General features: G+C 36.8%; 1 protein-coding gene across 2 annotated transcripts in view; it reads left to right on the plus strand.

Moving 5' to 3' along the window:
- The window catches only part of XRCC4 (X-ray repair cross complementing 4), a 168,809-nt gene that overhangs the window by 21,083 nt on the left and 130,201 nt on the right, over nucleotides 1-17,525 (plus strand). For both annotated transcript variants that reach the window (XM_065740521.1, XM_065740522.1), the window contains exon 3: nucleotides 1,500-1,687. In XM_065740521.1, the coding sequence (XP_065596593.1) occupies nucleotides 1,500-1,687 (188 nt within the window). The remainder of the gene's footprint in view (nucleotides 1-1,499; nucleotides 1,688-17,525) is intronic.

Below are 17,525 nucleotides of genomic sequence, written 5' to 3' on the forward strand. Positions count from 1 at the left end.
TGTCAACAGTGATGGGAAATAGTAAAGAAGACAGAGTAAAGCTCTTCTCAGTAGTATCCACTGACAGAACATGAAGTAATGGGCACAGTTTGAAATACAAGGAATTAGAACTTTTTTTTTTTTTCAAATATAGGAGTGAGCAAACACCAGTCCTTGGAGGTATTCAGATTGCAGCTGGAGGTGGTCCTGAGCAACCCCTGTAATTGACCATTCTTAGAGCTGGGGGATTGGACTAGGCAATCTCTCAGAAATACTGTAAGGACATGACTTCCCAGCAAATAGTTATACATTTACCCCTCTGCTGTATCTTTAGATGATGGATAGATTTGATAAGTGCTGCCTTCTTTGCAGAATGAGATTAACTACTGTGTCTAGATGAAAATAGAAGAAAAATGAGGCAATTTAAACAACCTCATTTTAGCTTGAAATGCTGCTCTATTTCCTTCAGTAGGACTTCAATATATGTGCAGGTTTATGTCTCAAAAATGAAATTATATTCAAATGCATTTTTATAAAGAAGAAATACTGCTACAGAGCTTTTTTTTTAAAGTCACTTGTAGGTGTGTTAAGGATGTGTTTTTGCTTTCCTTTTTTTTTTTTTCTCAGGCTGTCATAAACTAATCTTTTTTATATTTTGCTCTCTTAAATACTGACAAATGCTGGAGAAGTCTAAGAGCAAGCTAAGATAAATGACAGTCTAAAGCAATATTCCTCAGAAGATTGGTCAAAAGTGAAGGAAACACTGCTGTGAATCAAGTAAAGAAGTGAAAATTATGTGTAATAGACTATCAATTAAAGCACAGACTACATTATAGAAATACTGCTGTAGCTTAGAGTCTTTGCTTACTTCTGCTAAAGAAACTGCACTCAATTAGTTCATTTTTCTTATTAACATATAGTCTCTAGAAGTGTTGTGGAAGCAGTTTTCAGAATGAACTATAGAGGAAGGAAGAACACTGAAGGCTCACATGGTGAAATTAATGATGTTCTTTTTCTTCCTGATTAGAGAAGTTAAGGCTTGGTGAGTTGCTTTTCAGTTTGAGGGTTAACTGATAGAAGATTTAAGTAGAAATAAATATGTTTCCAGATGAGGAAGTCCATCATAGTTCTTAAGGACTACATCTTTGTTAGCCTGTTTTGCTCTGAATTCAACTGTTCTTTACCATCAAAGAAGTGGAATAAAATTTTCATAGTAAACATGATCTCATACAAAGAGGAGGCACATCTCCCATTTAGTGGCTCACATATTTAAACACTACAACATGGATTCACCTGCATATTCATTTGTAAATTGACAATTTACTTGGTTGTATGATTACTTATTAACAAGTTTGGAAAAAATGGTTTAAAAATATGTGAGGTGATAGTTGTCTATCTACTGCTGGGGTTGACAAACATTTAAAGAAACCAATAGCATGTGGGAGTTTTTGTCTTTAGGAAGTATATAAACATATGTACAAGGTCACATATGAATATTAATTTCTCTTTTTTTCTGATAGTGTCTGAAGCTGAGATTTCTAGGGAGGCTGCTGACATGGAAATGAATAGAGAAAAATATGTTGAAGAACTGAAGAAAGCATTGTTACAAGGAGAAGAGTCAGCTGGCAAATACAACTTTACTGTTTCAGTGGATGAAGAAAATGCACAGTGTCACTTTTCCTATGAAAGAAATCTGAGGGATGGCTCTGTAAGTATGACTTAATGTTTAAGCTTGATTGTTCAACTGTGAGAAGAACCTCATTGGTATGTTTCTATAATGTATTTAAAATAAAATACAGTTGCATAGATTGAATGAATATGTTGAGCTCCACTTTGTTTTTAATTAGAAATAAACTTGTAGTTTCTATCAACAGAACTATTTCTTTGATACATCTATCTTTAATGTTAGTGTAACGAAATTATCTTCTAATAATTATATTATTGCTCCTCTGATTTAAAGACATTGTGTATGTGTGTTGCATAGGTTGCAACTTTGTTTTACCTCTGAACTTGGGAAGTATGCTTCCCTCTCTCTTCAAATTCAGGCCTGGGTTGCTTTTCTACTTCTTTCTTTATTTTTTTCCCCTTTTTCTTTATACTTGACTAAAAATGTAAGTTTAATTTCAAATAAGAAAGCATTTTAAAAATACATTTTTCTATTACTTTTAAGTATTTTGAAAGCTAACAGTAAAAATGCTTTCCTGCTTAGAATGCATTACATTGCTAGTTTGCTTCTTGACTGCAAAGGGAAGGATTCATAAAATAAGAAACAAAGTAATGCCTGTGCCTGCAGGTACCATTGGCTGTTTCAGATTGTGATTTGGTGTTTTAACTTTGGAATCTAATCTAAGAAAACTGTCCTAGGACCTACAGCCACATCACTGTGTTAGGACACACAGCTCTTCTGGGCCTAACCACATTCAGGACATAGTACTTCCCACAGTATATCCCACACAGTTCCCATAGTATTTCCCACAGTATTCTCCTGAGGAAACTGGCAGCCCGTGGTGTGGACAGGTTCACTCTTCTCTGGGTGGAGAACTGGCTGGAGGGCCGTGCCCAGAGGGTAGTGGTTAATGGAGTTAAGTCCAGCTGGCATCCTGTTAGCTGGCATCCTGAGTAGTGTCCCCCAAGGGTCAGTTTTGGGGCCCATCTTGTTTAATATCTTTATTGATGACCTAGATGAGGGGATTGAGTGTACCCTCAGTAAGTTTGCAGATGACACCAAGTTGGGAGGATGTGTCAAACTGCCTGAGGGTAGGGAGGCCCTTCAGAGGGATTTGGATAGGCTGAACAGCTGGGCTGAGCTCAATGGGATGAGGTTCAATAAGACCAAGTGCCGGGTCCTGCACTTTGGCCACAATAACCCCATGCAATGCTATAGGCTTGGGACAGAATGGCTTGAAGAATGTAGAGAGGAAAAGGACCTGGGGGTGTTGGTTGATGCTCGGCTCAACATGAGCCGGCAGTGTGCCCAGGTGGCCAAGAAGGCCAACAGCATCCTGGCCTGTATTAGAAATAGTGTAGCCAGCAGGAGCAGGGAGGTGATCATCCCCTTGTACTCAGCTCTGGTGCGGCCGCACCTCGAGTACTGTGTTCAGTTTTGGGCCCCTCACTACAAGAAGGACATTGAGGCCCTGGAGCGTGTTCAGAGAAGGGCAACACAACTGGTGAGGGGTCTGGAGCACAAGTCTTATGAGGAGCGGCTGAGGGAGCTGGGATTGTTTAGTCTGGAGAAGAGGAGGCTCAGAGGAGACCTTATTGCACTCTACCACTTCCTGAAGGGGGGTTGTGGTGAGGAGGGGGTGGGCCTCTTCTCCCTGATAAATAATGACAGGACGAGAGGGAATGGCCACAAGTTGCGCCAGGGAAGATTTAGATTAGACCCGAGGAAACATTTTTTCTCTGAAAGAGTGGTCAGGCACTGGAATGGCCTGCCTAGGGGGGTGGTTGAGGCACTGTCCCTAGCGCTGTTCAAGAAGCGTTTAGATGAGGTGCTAAGGGATTTGATTTAGTAGTTGGGTAGGGATGGTGATGGGAGGATGGTTGCACTAGATGATCTTGTAGGTCTTTTCCAACCTAATGATTCTTCAGTCCTATAGTTCTTCAGTCAGTTCACTGAGTTCATTGGCACTGTTAAGTCGAAGAAAATTACAGGGAAAGAACAGAAAAAGGATTGCAGGTAGAGAAGAGCAGCAATGTTTTCAGGCAGATCTTACCTTGTTCTTGTTTTGATTAATTGTGTCAGGTATCAGCTTTTAAGAAACAAATGAGTCACAAGCCAGCCAACCCTAAAGGAGCTACCTTGTCTGGAATACTTCTGTTGAAGATGGAAGTATTATTTTCTCTAAATTAAAAAGAAATTAAGAATGAAACATGGGCATTACTTATAAACCTAAAATGGGAGTACATGTATATTTCATGTATGTTGTGTATTTTAGATTAGATGAGAAAAAGTATCCTATGAAGTGAGGTCCATTCAAGCTACCTAACCTATAGCAACTCATTTAAATGCTTCAGAGGCCAGGCTCAGATTGTTAACTACTCTTTACTAAGTGGAGAAATAAAGATTTGGTGGAATGAAGGTAGGCCTCTTAAAAAAGTGCCTGGTTATAGGCTAGACTTTTTCCTCATTCAGTTTAGGAAATTTCAAGGTCAGTTTGTCTCTTGATTAAGGTGCCAAAAATTAGGTGATGCAGTTCTTTCAATTTGTATTATCACATCTTCTCTGTATTTATTCAAGACCTTATGGGCTCTGTATCACATTCTTGACACTTCTTGTACACACACCAGTCTTACTGCTGTTCACAAAACCTCTAGGCTTAAGTATGTATACTGCATACTGTATTGCAGCAGTATTACAAGGTTAGGACCAAAATTTTACTTAGGAAATATGAGCAGTAATTGTAGCAATCTTGTTTTTCTTGTCTGTGTCACACATAATATATTCTAAATACCAGACAGATGAAATACATACTATATTTTATTAAGGGAAAATATCTTCATATATATATGGGCCACCTAATATGTTTCCATCAATTAAGGCTTATGAAAAACTTAATTCACATCAAAACATCGTTGTCAGTTTGGGAAAATAATCTGGCCAAAGTAATTGAAAATAAAGTGTCCTGATTGCTATATGTGCTTTTGAGTTTGGGTATCAAAATAGTAGTTTGGGGAAAAAAGGTGGGTTTTCACCCAAGTAATTACCATTTTTTCCTCTGTACTATACTAATGCTACTAATTAACTTGCCAGAGTGTTTGTTAGAATTATAAATAACTTTCATGTTTATAATAGAATATGTTTCAAACATTTGCTGAAGTCTCTGGGAAAGTATTCATGCTGTATATCTTTTGGCATCAGATTAGGAAATAATCCTCTTAGGCTCTGTATATCCCGAGGGCTGAAATTGACTTACATGTATTTTTGCTGCAAAGAAAACCTAGAGAGACTTCCTGCAACTTAAACACAGAATTTTAGTCATGTTTGTTTCTTACCAGCAGTTATTTTTCTAAACAAAAGTATATATTCATCATTTGTTTAGTCAGAATGAATATATTTTTTTCATATTCTAGCAAGTGTGTGTGTATACACAAACTAAAACCTTCCTAGTCTTGAGAAGAGTAATTTTCTTTTTTAATGGGGGATGTGGTGAAGCTGTTGATTGAAACGCACAACCAACAGAAGAAATGCAGTGCTATTTCAGTCAAGCAGAAAGATTCGTTAGTCTTTGTGTTCTTGCATAAAAATGTGATCATGAAGGAAAGGGAAGCAATTATTTCCAATTTTGACAGCAGTGCACATCGTACTTTAAGTTCTCTACTTCTTTCTCATCTCATATTATCAATTTCCATTGTGAGATAAGTCTATTGAATTATCATAAATAATTAAAGATTAATATTCTTAAGTCAGTATAGTTGTTATCATTTGATATGTAACAAAAGGGAGAAGTTCTGAGGAAGTATGCTTAGAGATGTAGTTGATTGAATCTTGGAATTCTGAATTATTTTTTTTTTAGTCTCCTTGCATATACTTAACACTTTTCAGCTAAAAAAAGCCCTTCTGAAAAGCATTGTTAACTATATATTTGTGAACTATAAAATTAATGTCAGCTCATGCAGCTATTGCTACTTTTTTCATACACTGAATATACAGATGCATATTTTCATACACTGGGAAAATCCACACGCCTTTTGTTAGAGGCACTTGAATGTTTGTACACACAATTTTTTTTTTAGTTGCTTTTCATTAAGCCTACCAACAGCATGATATTGATTACTCACAGTAACCTATGCCCACCTTTGCCAGTAATTTTCAATGAAGTGCTTTCCCACAGTGTTCCATTCAGTGTGGATAAACCTCTGATGCCTATCAAAAATTAAGTGTGGATTTCCTTTAAAAAGAAAAATAATTTGCTTTTTTAATTCTGAATATATCATAGGATCAGTTGAGTTAAGGCCTGATGACTTACATAGAAATGGTAACTACAACAGATAGTTTTATTGTGCTTTTTCTATTTGTTAGAGCAAATTCTAAGCTAGAACAAAACATTATCCTTCAACATAGTCACCACCATTAGCTATGCATTTTTGACACCAGTGAACACAAGCCTGCATGCCCCTGTCATAAAGAGCACCAGTGGAGGTGACCTACTGTGACCACTTCTGAAACACACTATCCACTGCCTCGCTGTGCCACTGTAGTCACATCTTCTCTTTGGTCTCCATAAATATTCAGCAAGTGACTATAGCAGGGGGTTGGAACCAGGCGATCTCAAAGATCTCTTCCAACTCAAACCACTGTATTATTCTATGAAGTGTTGATGAATCTCAATGGGCACAGATTATTATTATTATTATTTTTGCATAGAGGAATCCAGTGGCACACCTTTACATCATCCTCACTCCTATGTCAGACATCATTCTGTCAGACCACCCCTCTGCAACAGGATACTGGTGGGAAGATTCAACCTCTACTATCTTACCGACATCTGTCTCTGATGTCATGGGCAATTGTCATAAAACAGGAGACATTACTTTCAGAGCATCCCTCTTATATATCCCTCAGTATAAAAATAATAGCTGGCCGAAGTGTCTGTGAGTGTGTGTAACCCAACTGCAATAAGCATACTAAAAATAGCTTAAATTATTTGTAGTGAAGGCCAAGAAGACATGCAACAGTTTACGGAGAATAAAAAGGCAAGCAATATGGTGGGTAAACTTTTGCAGTCTGTAAGACAAGTTACTTCTTTTTCTGAATCTTTGTTAAGAAAACTCATTTTTAGATAATAGAGCTTAAATGAATGAGCTGAAATACGTATTTTAATGCAGTTATTGTTCACAGTCGTACACTACTTTTGTTCCTTCAATTTGCAGAAGGTGTTTGAGAAAGCAGAAAATAGCAGTAAAATACAACTCTTTTTTACATACAATAACCATGTGGTGAAAACATTGCTACAGCTTTGTACACCATCTCTGTGTATTTGTTGTTCCCTGCTTTCTTTTTGTGAGTATCTGCATAAGCACAATATATTTTGTATACAATTAGCATACTTTGTTTAGTACTAGGAACTTAGATTGCACTCAACATTTGTCATAAAAACAAAAGTTTTCATATGGCAGGTGGTAAATCTGCCACGGTTTACCAAATCAATTAGAATTTGGTGTTTGAAACATTAAGGCTAAAAAAGCCTTTCAAAAATGTTGTGAAACAGTAATTTAATGATTGCCTGGTGTGTAAAGTTAGTTACGCCAACACGTTCCTTGATTTTTATCCTGATGAGCTTTTTTCAGTTTAGTAGTTACATTTAACTGTGTGTATATGTAAGTATTTTCAGCGTAATGAATGCTTATATCTGCGATACTCTGTTAAAACATTTTGTTGTTTGTTTTGGTTGTTCTTAGTTGTGTGTTTGCAGATCTGTTTTCCAGTCTTCTGATAATGCAACCCATTGACCACTTTTGACTGGTGACTGGTAGTAGTCACTTAATAGTGATAAAATGTGTTAGATACTGAAATTTACTTCCCATAAGTGTAGTAATCTGTTACTATGAAATTATTTTTACCACGTTTGGTAGCAGTTTGTGAAGGATCTACCTCACTAAAATAAAAGTGCCAAAACTACTTTGGGTGGTCTACAGGAGTGCAAAGAAGAATAATGATGTGGCGTTAAGCAAAGGAAAAATGTGGGCATATTATTAGGAAATATTTTCTAATGTTGAAATTTGTTTAACTGTTGAAGCAGTGGCCAGAGGAAGTGGTAGCAGCCCTGTTGCGTCAGTCACTTTAAGCTGGATTGGACAAAGAAATGGAAAATTCACTGTAAGAAATTATGCTGTATTGGCAGTATAATGTATTAGATGACCTAATAGGTATTTTCCATCCCTAAAACCTATGAGTGTCTGCTTGCTTGCCCAGGCTATAATACATGTTAACATAACTCTGCCAGCCTGTGATGCAATGAATGTCTTCAGTATGGAAGCAATATTTACATCATGCTCATGCCATCACACACATGCACGCGTGAAGGTTGAAGACCAATAGGGAGCATAGCTTCTGCAAATTGCGTCATGAAGATGGGTTTATCATCCTCCTTCAAGTGCCATAGTTTATTCAAGTCTTGTTGTACCTTTTGTTGTCTGGATGGAAAGTTTGACAGTGGTGAGACTGATTCTCCACTATAACAGTGAAGGTTGGCAGTTTAAGCATTTAATTGAGGAAAACTCTCAAACAAACCCTCAAGGATTGGTTTGGTTTTCCAGCTGATAGAGAAGAGTAATTATTCTTTATTTGCTTACAGAAGTAAATAAGTTCTGAGTTATAAAGTTGTCTGCAGATTACTTCTCCCTCTGTAATGCTGGATACTTAAGGTTGGGATTAGGCTTGTTATCCAGAGCCCTGTTTTGAATGTCAAATAGACGTGAAGTAGTTTAGGGGCTATAAGAAGGCAAACTGTGTCCAGATGTAAATTTCTTGTGACCATTTTCTTGCTCTCACAGTCAGCATAAGTAAGCATTAGGGGAATCATACACAGCATCTGCAGTGTCATTCTGCTATTTATGATCTAATTCACCTGTTGTTTTATTGACAAGCAGGTAGGTTCCTTACTTTAACTGATTTCCCTCACCAAAACTAGATGCTTGAAAGCACATGGTGTCAATCACTCTGCTACCCTTCTGGTTGAAACCAAACCTACATCACCAAATTCTCATAAAGGTGTTATGTATTTTACATTGCTGTGTATTAAACATTGCAAAGAGGTGGATCTACTTAGGTCATGATTTTGTTTGTTTGTTTGTTTTGTTTTGAATGGATGGAGAGCTTCCATGGTTCATAAAGCATTTATATCTTATTGAGAGGAAAGATCTATATAGTATTTTTTTAGTGTTATTTTATAATCATCAGAGTAAGAATCAATTTAACATAAAGAAAATCCACAAGGATTTCAGCATGTTCATGCTTAGCTTTTTTTGCAAGAGTGGTAAAAGTGAGAGTTGTGGGGATACTAGTTCTAGCTGCATCTCAGCCTTGTGTAACTGAGCCTAAAATGTTGCGGATTTAAAACTTCTGATTCTGTGATTTATCTTCCTTATGACAGGTGGCTTTGCCGCAGGGCATTCAACACTGTCCTCAGGAACTGTTTTTAGGGTGGTGAGGGCAAAGCAGACTGTTAAGAGTCATATTAAAATAACAATGGGTTTGGTATACAGTGGGCCTTGTGTGTCAAGCCAGCTGCAGCGCGAAACGGGCCACACACACAGAGATCTCAGTAAGGGGCCATTGAGGCTCGGCCAGCTAAACTGCTGCCACCTAAACAAACACTATCACAGAGTCAGTGATTTAGAGCTTGATCTAAGTAGGTGACCACTTGGAAGTAAATCTTTCCAAGTACTTTAGCGAGTCACTCCACATATAATAAATAATGGAAATCCGGCAAGATTTTTTGGTACTGGCGTTTAAATCGATTAAATGGCCTTTGATAAACAATTATTTGAGTGCTAGTAGTCTTCTTTCTTATAGTAATGTGACAGGCTCTGTGTTTTGTTTTTTTTTTCTTGCCTTTTAAGTAAACTTGTAAGCAGGGGAGGATATTAGCTTTAGAAATTCCACCTTGGATACAATACTCTTAGTAATTAGCTGATGGAAGAGATACAGTCTTTTCAGTATCCCGTGGCTACTTTTCTATTGTCAGTTCCGTGAGTTCATTATGAGTTTACTACAACTTAAAAATACTCAGAGCACTTAGAGAAACCAAAATTTATCACATACAGAATGAGGAAAGGAGAATTGGCATAGCCCTTTATGCTCTCCAAACTGTCCTGATTCAAGGTTTGAAAAGTTACTTTGCTCCAAACAACCAAGGGATGGTTTGTTTGGATAACAAAGGTCACCGAGAGTTCAGATTTGTTTCCCAGGCAATTCGGCTAACTACTCTATTAAAAAGGAAAGCCATTCGGAGCGGCAAAATGATTAAAAGGTAGTTCAGTGTAAAGGCAGTGGTTCTTCTCTATCACTTATATCTATGTACTTGAGGATTTAAGAGCATACACTTGAATTAGTTTTTCGAAAGCTCAGTTTAGGAATAGTATGTTTATGTGCTGTACATAACAAAACACAAGTGTAGCTATTATGTAATCTCAGGCTTGAGTGCAACATGATTTTCCCCATCTCACCTAATGTGTAACTTGAAGAACTCTTCAGATCTTGTACAGTACAAGTAGATCACTTTCTATAGCCTTTAGGTTAAAAAAGAATACGAAGAATACAAACAAAAAAGATTTTTCTTCCTTTCTGTCTCTTCCTTCCCCCTCACCCTCCAAATATGCATATTATATTTGACTGAATTTCTGGGGAACTAGGCTGTGGTATTTTCCTTGGTTATCTCCATTTTAATATTTTTATTGGTATTTGGGAAGTGCTGGATGGGAAGGAATATTTACAATATCAGTAACATACACCTTTGAAGATGAGAGATTGTTGAAAAAAGAATGAATCAAAGGCAGCAGTGAATGAATACTCCCACTGTTTCTATCAAGTTGTCATGTCTGGAATTCACTGATAGTATCCTATTGAACAGAAGTCTTGATTCACTTTTCCATGACCTGTTGTAAACGGCATTGTAAAGGGCTTTTTCTTGTTTCAGGAGTGCTATGAGGATGTAAATACTGTAAAAATAGTAAGTGTTTTATAAATAGCAAAAAAGCAGATGTTAATTTATTTTATTAAAAAAGTGTTTTTTTTTATTCTGCCTGATGTTACTACAGGGTCTCCCATCCCCTCTCAGTTCCTTGGGGTTTCTCATTTTTGAATTCCTGCTGTTTATCAAATCTCTTTGTACCGTTGGGGGTTACATACACAGCTAAGTAGAAGTACTTTCATTTTAGGAGGGAAACCCTTAAATTATTGCTTATTGACAAATCTTTGTTTTACAAGAAAAGGATACAGGGACAGTAGATGCTCTGGAAAAGTCATTACACTGTGTCCAGTTTCAGAGCTTTGCTACAATACTTTAGTCTTGTATTTCCTGTAAGGATGCTCAACAGTCAGAAGAACAGCAAGAATCATACCACTGTTTCTCTTCAGAAATGCCTTTACAGGTCCAGAGAAGGCACTGACGTTTCTTCCTGCAAAGGTACAGGAAAACCCTCAAATAGTATTGTTTTGTTAACTCTTCTGCAATTGAGCACTGAAATTTTCTTGAAACATAACAAAAGAGGAAGTTATTTTTTAAGATGTACAGTATTTAAAGAGACATTACAATTTCATAATTTGATGAAGAAATAAACTGGCTGTAGTACTTGCAGTGAGGAAGGTTTTATGCTTCCTGTTGTGTTCTTACCTTGTGTTGTCACAAAGCCAAACTTGTGCGTCTTTGCTTATTCATTTGTGTCGTGGGGACTCTGTATATTAGAATTCTAACAAAATATGTATTTATTTATATATAAACTAATTGCTCTGAACAGTGGGAAAAATATTCTAATTTCATTGCCTAATAAGCAAATCAACATCAGATGCTGCCTGATAGAAGAGCACTAATCTAATTTTACTGTCTTACTTTAAATGTTGTAAACTAACAGAATTCTGGAGAATGTTTACTACTAGACTGTTTTATCAGTGAGGACAGTCTGGTTTTTTTAGGTGAGATTTGAAGCCAAATTTTATATAAATTTTAAATTCTCGGTATGTCAGATTTTCATTTAGAAGTGTTGTATAAGATAATGGTATTTTGGAGGATACATAGTTTGTAAAGTCTTGAACGTGGTTCTGTTACAGAAACATGTTTCCCAGACATAGTTTGTACAATTTCAAGAGTAAGTTTCTAGGTCTTCGAATTCTGGGTTGGTATCATTGTGTGAGAAACTATTTCGTGATAGAGAATTTGTCTTATTGTCTTTTGTTTGTTTTTAGTTCTTAGAGCTCTTGCAAATAGCATTTAACATTTCATCTAAGCTTTCAATTTGAATTGCTTTGTTTAACATAAAACATAACCAGTACTAGTTGTTTGCTTTTTTGTCTTTTCAGAGCACAAATCCTTGTTATTGGGCAGGTATTATATCATTAGCAATGTGAGGTGCTAATTTTCTTTAACACTTTTGAGCTCTGTGTTTTTTCTTTTGATCATATAAAGCATATGCATCTTCCCAGTGCATGATTGATATTTGTAGTTTATAAACTGGTGCAGCTGTAACCAAGTTGGGGTTGAACTCGATGATCTCTTGAGGTCCCTTCCAACCCCTATGATTCTATGATTCTAAGTGGTTAAGGTGACAGACTAGTTATCCATCGGGGTCTCACTGTGCAGGTTTGTATAATGACAACTACAACCTGAGGTGATTGTTTCCTCCCACTTCCCAGCACTCCATTTCTGCTGGATAACAGCCCTGATGAAGGATATCTGCAGGTCTTTCTTGACAGCAAGTTGATCATGAGTCCACAAAGTGCCCAGGCAGCCTGTAAGGCCAGCCATATCTTGAGGTGTATCAAGCATGGCACTGCCAGCTCATCAAGGGAAGTGACTGTCATGTTCTACACTGTAGTGGTACAGAGTGGTACACCTTGAGTACTGTGTGCAGTTTTGGGCACTGCAGGACAAAAAAGACATTGAACTATTTAGAGAGCATCCCATGGGGGACTACAAAGATGGTTAATGTCTGGGAGAAAGAGCTATGATGTGTATATGTTCAGACTGGAGAAGACTGAGGAGTGACTTCATTGTAAATTATGGCTTCCTCGCAAGTGTGAGCAGAGGAACAGGAATAAAAAGTTCTCTAGTTTTTTAAGGGAAATAACAAAGTTAAGTTAGTTTTGTAGGGGAAATAACAAAGTTAAGGGGAATAACAAAGTTAAAGCTGTAGTAAGGTTGTGTTTTGAAGCAGAGGTGTGATGCTTGATGGGGTTTGTTGTTAGTTGCGATTTTTGTGTACTACTGTTGAGTCTTATAGTTCGTTCATGAAGATGTATTACATTTAGATGTAATTAGATGTACATTTAGATGTATTACTGAGCATTCCACACACATTCTCTGTGATGTTCTGGTTTGACATAGTGATGTGCTGATTTGATATCTTCTTTAACATGTAATTCCATTTATTTGGTAAGTGAATTTCAGATGCTTCTAAATTCTCGGAATTGTAAGAATGAATTTATGTTGAGACTGCAGATGGAGCACATGCTGACTTGTGTCAGGTCCTTGCTACTGGGAAGTATAATTTCAAAATAGTCAGTTGATTGTTACTGCTCATTCAGTCTGGATTATTGCAACGTTTTAATGTTCTAAATCTTTTAACAAGACTTAAATATTTGTTGGAAAGCAAAAAAATCTGCAAAAAACAAAAAGTAGCAAGATATCAGTAGGAAATGTTAAAGACATCTGTTCTCTGCTCTCCAATAATAATCTGTATTTCCAACCTAGGAATTGCTATTGTGGAATTTCCTTGCAAATAGCATCCCTCACATTGTAATCAGATGTGTTAATAGAAGTATTGCTGATGATAACAAGTTTGCTGATGTCACAAAGCTTGGAGGATTGGCTGACATGCTGGAAGGCTGTGCTGCCATTCACTGAGACCTGGACAGGCTGGAGAGCTAGCCAGAAAGAAACCAGATGAGGTTTAGCAAGAGCAAGTGTAGAATCGTGCAGCTAGTGAGGAATAACTACATCATACACCAGTGCATGTTGTGGGGTGACCTGCTGGAGAGGAGGACCTGGGTGTCCTGGCGGATGACTGGCTGGCCATGAGCCAGCAGTGTGCTCTGGTGGCCAAGAAGGCCAATGGCATTCTGGGGTGCATTAAAAAGAGCATGGCCAGCAGGTCAAGGGAGGTGATCTTCCCCCTCTACTCTGCCCTGGTGAGGCCTCATCTGGAGTACTGTGTCCAGTTCTGGGCTCCCCAGTATAAATAAGACAGGGATCTCCTTTGAGAGAGTTCAGCAGAGGGCTACAATGATGATAAAGGGCGTGGAACACCTCCCTTAAGAGGAGAGGCTGAGGGACCTGGGTCTGTTCAGGCTTAGAAAAGAAGACTGAGAGGGGATCTGTTTTATTCAATTATTCTAAATCTATCTTATTTTTTAAATTACTAGGCAGTGGTGAATGAAACATGGTCTTTATTTTTTGGTGATATGTGACATTTGCAGTTTACCTAAGTAGGTTGATTTAATGCAGAAGTCTAAATAATGTTTTGAAATGTACATCTTCTTGTGAAGTTACATACAAGTTCACTTTGCACTTCATTGCTGTACAACTCGCAAGGCAATAGGAAATGTATTTTAATGATTTCAAACGCAACTCATGTTGCTTTGCAGCTTTGTTTAGAGCCCAGCCAATTTTAATTAAACAGATTTTTTTGTTACTTTGTATTCAACCAGTCCATTCAAGAAACAATATATATATATATAAATTTTACTGTCCAGTTGGAATAATGCTGACTGTATTCTTTCACTGTAGTATAAATCTCTACTTTTCACTTCCTTAAACAAAATTGCTCCCAGGAAGAATAGAAACAACATTTAACAACATTTAATTTTAATGTAGCTTTTACAGACTTATTAACTTGAATTATTGATTGCCAGTTGTAGCTCAGGTGAACATTCCTGGCTACAGGATTTACTGTTTCCAAGCCTGAAGTAACAAGGTAAACTTGGAAGTCTGGAAGATAGCTGGAGAAAACGTGAACTTATCTAAGCCTTTATAAGCACTGTTTTACTATTCACATTTTAAAATATTGTTTAAGTTAAGCAGAAAAGCTACTGAATTATCAGGAGCATGATGAGGCTATGTATTCTTTAAAATAGCCTAGAGAGGCGGCTGTTACTTTTTTTTTTTTTTTAAAGAACTTTTAAAGGATTTCTTGGCAAGCAATTGAAAATTGAAAAAATAGAAGTTACTGTCATTATGTATTTCCTGATTTCACAAAGGAACTAGAATTATAATCTTACTATATACTTTGAGAAACTGGTTGTGTAAATTTACCATTTACCACCTTAGTTTTTTCTTTTTCTCAGTGTTATTCATATTTTATGCTGACATATGTCAAATAATGCAGTTTTAAGTCGCTCTCAGTGGTAACTAAATGTTGTTTGTACCATAGCTCAGAATAGGTTGAGCGCACTTAGCAGCAGATAGTAAGCTGAAAGATGTTTAAAGGCTCATGCGTAATAAGAATCAAAACTGAAAAATTGTCATGTGCAATTTACGGCTATAGAGTCTATGTTGTTCACTGAACCTACTGAAATGACATCCTGCTTTATGTTGTCTTTTTACCCAATGAAGATTTCTGTGAAGTCAACCTTCTTGATCCATTATTCTCCAAAAAAACCCCTCCACCCACCTGTACAATATGGGAATGGAGTTGGTAATCCTATGTGTTAATAATTAATAATAATATTACTATTAATAATATTACTATTAATATTACTATTAACTATTAATAATCGTTAATAATCCTTATTGCACTCTACCACTTCCTGAAGGAGGGTTGTGGTGAGGAGGGGGTGGGCCTCTTCTCCCTGATTAATAACGACAGGACGAGAGGGAATGGCCACAAGTTGCGCTGGGGAAGATTTAGATTAGACCTGAGGAAGCATTTTTTCTCTGAAAGAGTGGTCAGGCACTGGAATGGCCTGCCTAGGGAGGTGGGTGAGGCACCGTCCCTAGTGCTGTTCAAGAAGCGTTTAGATGAGGTGCTAAGGGATTTGATTTAGTAGTTGGGTAGGGATAGTGATAGGAGGATCGTTGGACTAGATGATCTTGTAGGTCCTTTCTAACCTAATGTATCTATGAATCTATGAATCTGTAATGACAGTTTTCAACAAGCTGACAATTGAAGAAATAAAGAGCCTCTTTCTCTGGTTGCTCTATTCCCTAGTAGGCCTAGAGTGTGTAGATATCTAGACAGCAGCTGCTGTTTTTCCAGAAATGGCTCTCATAGCAAGTTAGCAGCAAAATTTACTCCTTAAGCAAGCTTATTGTGTGTCAGAATTCATATGCTTCAGAAGTGTGCTCATCATATATGATACATATATATATATATATATATAATATTCAAATATAAAGTATTCTACTTTTTGTACACTAATTGATATGCAGCACACCAGTTATACTTCTAAGAGTTTGTACTGAAGATTTTGTTCATTCTTCTGGGAAGCAAAAGCATATTCTCCTTGTCTGTAAATAATAAAAAATGAATTATCTCATTTAAGCAATCTGAGGAATAATCAACCTGGTGGTAAACCCGTGTGTTAGTTTAAAACACCTGTAAAGTCAGTAATTAAGATGTTCTGCTTTCAGATGTATATTTCACCAGACAATGCTATAGCAATTTAATGATTGAGGGCACTAAGGAGTGCACATTATTCAAGCTGAAGTCATTTTAAAAACAGTTCTAACAGAGTTTGTTTGTTAACCCTATTAGGACAGCTAATACACTACCCCCACTGAAAACAGACACAAAAGGAAAAATGAGAAATGTTTATGCTTGCTCTCAATTTGTCATGAGGAAAAAAGTCTACGTATTTGGAGGAGGAAAATAATAAACGAGATGTTACTGCCATTAACAGTGAGATCAGACTGAAGGTCAAGGGAGAGATTTGAGTTGGAAATGTTGCATGCTTTACTGACCTTAGTGGCAAATATGATTCTGATATCTATAACCCTAAACAATAAAAGGCAACATTCTTCAGTAAGGAAATATATGCTTTAGCCATGCTGAGGTTGAGCAGATGACTGGGCTTTAAGACTTAGGGAGGTAAAAGGTCTTGAAATATAAGTAGGACTGAGAGTCATCAACTTAGAAAGGGGAGCTGAATTTAGGTGTAAATAATATCAACAAGATTTAGTTATACAGTAAAAGACATCAAGCTGAACAGAAAGCAAATATTTGGAAACTATCTTTGAGTGAGCTAATAATTTAAAATACTTGATCAGAAATAGGGAAAAAAAACATCTTGTTTTTGTTTGACATCTGTTGAACAAGCTGAAATATTAAATCTACTTAAATCTATCTACTACTGCAGCTTATTTACTTTTATATCTTTTCTTACTACCATTTTTAAGATTGGAGTTGGTGGATCACCAGGTTTAACCCATTCTAATTGTAATGTGTGGTTTATCTCGAGTTTGTTAAACTACTTGTGTCACATGAATGCAGTGTTTTCTTTTTGATGTGCTGTCAATTCTGCATGTGTTCATGAAATATTGTGCAGTCACTGCAGCACATGTATGCCATCTGGAAGTCCATGTGCTTCCCTTCCTGTACAATGGTCTTTAATCAAGGAAGGACTAGAGGGAGCAGTATATATAATCAATAGGAAGCCAAAATTAGTATGACACCTGCATTTTTCAGGTGACATAACAGATCTTTGTTTAACGATGCTTGTTTGTGTTCTGCAGTTGCAGTGCGTACTGTCTCATATATTGTAGTAATTTTTTATTCTGAGTAAGTACATTATGTTTTAACAACACCACTTATGTTAGCAAGTTAGTCTTTTTTTTTTTAATCTTTGAAATTGTCTATAGGTAGCTGGTGGGCAGATAGGAAGGTTTTTT

Source organism: Cyrtonyx montezumae, unplaced genomic scaffold, assembly GCF_038088225.1.
Source record: "Cyrtonyx montezumae isolate F1298 unplaced genomic scaffold, pur_monq_1.0 scaffold_27, whole genome shotgun sequence".
Taxonomy (NCBI): domain Eukaryota; kingdom Metazoa; phylum Chordata; class Aves; order Galliformes; family Odontophoridae; genus Cyrtonyx; species Cyrtonyx montezumae.